The sequence below is a fragment of the Lygodium microphyllum genome, chromosome 6, assembly GCF_053477565.2.
Source record: "Lygodium microphyllum isolate KBCC chromosome 6, Lygodium_microphyllum_v1.1.10, whole genome shotgun sequence".
NCBI lineage: Eukaryota > Viridiplantae > Streptophyta > Polypodiopsida > Schizaeales > Lygodiaceae > Lygodium > Lygodium microphyllum.
The window spans coordinates 110,716,561-110,719,817 of NC_141140.1; the positions used below are offsets into that span (position 1 = coordinate 110,716,561).

General features: G+C 43.9%; 1 protein-coding gene across 1 annotated transcript; it reads left to right on the forward strand.

Moving 5' to 3' along the window:
• The first annotated feature begins 280 nt into the window (after positions 1-280).
• LOC148034964 (pentatricopeptide repeat-containing protein At3g03580-like) lies at positions 281-2,743 on the forward strand. Its single transcript, XM_087680745.1, has one exon. It carries the CDS (start codon positions 281-283, stop codon positions 2,741-2,743), a length of 2,463 nt encoding a protein of 820 aa, XP_087536871.1.
• The last annotated feature ends 514 nt before the right edge of the window (positions 2,744-3,257 follow it).

A 3,257-nucleotide genomic window follows, 5' to 3' on the forward strand; every position in this document is an offset into this window, starting at 1 on the left:
AGCAGACCTGCGATGTGTTTACTTCACTTTCGACAATTAGACAGATTTCCGTCACCTTCGAGTAACCGTCGATGCGAGAACTGTTGAACCTCTGAAATCTCACAGCAACACTCACGGAAACAAAGAATTTGGGACTGCCAGACACAGACACAGAGAGAGAGAGAGAGAGAGAGAGAGAGAGAGAGAGAGCGCTCTGAATACCACAGTTGGGACCTGAGAATACCTCAGGATTTGTAGGAGATGCCGACCTTCATTGAAGAAACATCACAGCAGATTACTTATGGGCGATCTGCCTGCCCACACGACTCTCATAAACGCACTGCTGCAATGCCGGCAGCAGAAGAATCTGTCCTATGCCAGGCGCCTTTACGCCTACACCCGTCAGCACCAGCTGGATGCCCACAGAATCTTTGGCAACTACCTTGTCCCAATGCTGGTGGAATGTGGAAGCTTGCTGGAAGCCCGGCTGGTGTTCGATGGCTTGCCGCTCAGGAACAGGTACTCCTGGATCTCGCTCATCTTTGGCTACATAAAATGTGGAGAATTCCAGCATGCTCTCCACCTCCATCAGAAAATGCAAGAGGATGCTGTACAACCCAACAGCTACACATATGTTGCGCTGCTCAACTTGTGTGCTAGACTGAAAGACATCGATATGGCTCGGGAACTGTATCAGCAGATCATCACAGCAGGATTGGATACAAATTCTTTTGTGAGCAATGCCCTGGTGGATATGCTCGGCAAATGTGGTGTACTCACAGAAGCGCAGAACGTGTTCGACAAGCTTCCAGCTCGAGATTTGGTCTCCTGGAATGTACTCATTGCGCTCTATACAGCACATGGGTTGGGTGAGGAAGCCATGAACTGTTTCCAACAGATGCAGCTAAATTGTGTAGGTCCAGACATTATCACATTTATCTGTAGTTTGAAAGCTTGTGGGAGCATTGGCGACATAAAAAGAAGTCTAGGATTACATGCTGAGATCATCAAGGTAGGATTGGAAAAAGATCTGTCCATTGGCAACACACTGGTGGATATGTACAGTAAGTGCGGTTTGCTGTCAGAAGCACATGGAGTGCTTGACAAGCTGCAAACTCGTGATGCTGTGTCATGGAATGCACTAATTCTTGGGTATGCTGAACATATGCTCGGGGAGGAAGCACTAGAGTGTTTTCAACAGATGCAGGATGAGGGCATAACTCCAGATACTGTTACCTTTGTTGGTGGCTTGAAAGCTTGCAGCATTATAGGAGCTATAGAAAAAGGCAGAGAGATACAGGCAAAGATTGCTGAAGAAGGATTGCAAAGTGACCTTGCAATTGGGAACACCTTGGTTGATATGTTTGGCAAATGTGGTTCACCTGTTGAAGCTCGGGAGGTGTTTGACACGCTGCCAAATCGAGATGTGGTTTCATGGACAGCACTGATTTCAGGGTATGCTGAACATGGGTTTGGTAAGGAAGCACTGGATTCTTTTGAAAAGATGCAATTGGAGGGTGTGCTTGTAAATACTGTCACGCTGCTCTGCTGCTTGAAGGCATGTGGCAGTGTAGGAGCATTAGGTAAGGGGCTGGAACTATATGTTGAGATAACAAAAAAGGGATTCGAAAGGGATCTTTCTTTTGGTAATTCCTTGGTTGATATGTTTGTCAAATGTGGTTCACTTGTAGAAGCACAGGAGGTGTTCAGAAAACTGCCTGTTCGAGACACTGTATCATGGGCTGCACTATCAGGTTGTGCTGATCAAGGGCTTGATGAGGAAGTGCTCAAATGTTTTGATAAGATGAAATTGGAGAGTGTGATTCCAGATGCTATCACACTTGCCCGCTTCTTGAAATCTTGTGGCAGCATGGGTGCCTTAGAAAAAGGCAGAGAAGTGCACATGGAAATTCAGAAGTTGGGATTAGAAAAAGATCTTTACATGGGAAACACATTGATAGACATGTATGGCAAATGTGGCTCTGTCATTGAAGGACAAAAAGTGTTTGAGATCTCTGTTCGGGATGTCATATCATGGAATACCATGATACATGCATATGGCGAAAACCATGAGGGCAATGCAGCTGTGCAATGTTTTCAGGATATGCAAGACCAGGGTATAGAGCCTGATGTTCTTACATTCTCATGTCTTTTTGTTGTGTGTAGCCATGCCAGCCTGGCATCCAAGAGTCAAGAGTATTTCAAGTTGATGACTGAAAAGTACAAAATCAAACCAACAGCTGATCATTATATTTCCATCATTGACCTCCTTGCCCGTTCTGGATATTTATATGAGGCTGAGAAGTTTGCTGAAAAGATAGAGGGTCCTCTACCACGACAAATTTTGACAGCTTTGCTTAATGCATGTAGAAACTTTGGCAAAGTGGAATCGGGGGAGAGATATTTTCAGCAGCTTGTCCTTGTAGATCCAGATTATGCTGCCGCATACTCACTGATGGCAGATGCTTATGCAAAATCTGGCAGGTGGAGTGATGCAGAGAGATTAGAGGAGTTGAGGAAAGATTTAGGGGCAAAAAAGAAGCCTGCAAAGGCAATAATAGAGCTGAATGAAAGGGTGCATGCATTTGTTGTCGGTCACAACCAAGGGAAGGACATTTTTTCATATTTAGAGAACCTGAGTTTACACATGAAGTGCAGTAATTATGTGCCTAATCTAGTATCTGTCCTAGGACAAATATGTATTGATGAAGAAGGTGAACCACACCTTATTGATTGTGTAGAAAGAAATTACCCCAAATGTTGAATGGTACGGAAGTATGTAGGAAGTACATTGTGCCAAAATGATCTGCTGGAGCACACGGACATAGAGGTGAATCAAACTTCCAACCTAAAAAGGATTAACTAGTTTTTCGTTTTGGAGTTGTCACATTAGAGAGAATGCTTCTGCCAAGTGGTTAAACTAGTTCGTATTCACTGCACAATAAATAAAGGGATATATGGTACATTAATCTGTGTATGGTCAAAGCTGCATTCTGTCCTTTCACGGGCAAGCAAGGTGCTAGTAATCATCACAGATGGTTTCTAGCAAAGCAATGTCCTGATCTGCATGCTTGGCAAGCGGCATATTGAAACCAGGCTAGGTGGTAAGAGATCAAGTGGTTTATAGATGATGGGAAAGAGGACGTAGTCAATATTTGTTATGGATGGTTGACTGCACATTAGCTTTTGAAGGCAGCACTTGTAAGGAAGAAAGAAAGTACATCATAGATATAATGTCATCTGGATTGAACCTGCCAATGCTTCTGTCACATATAATT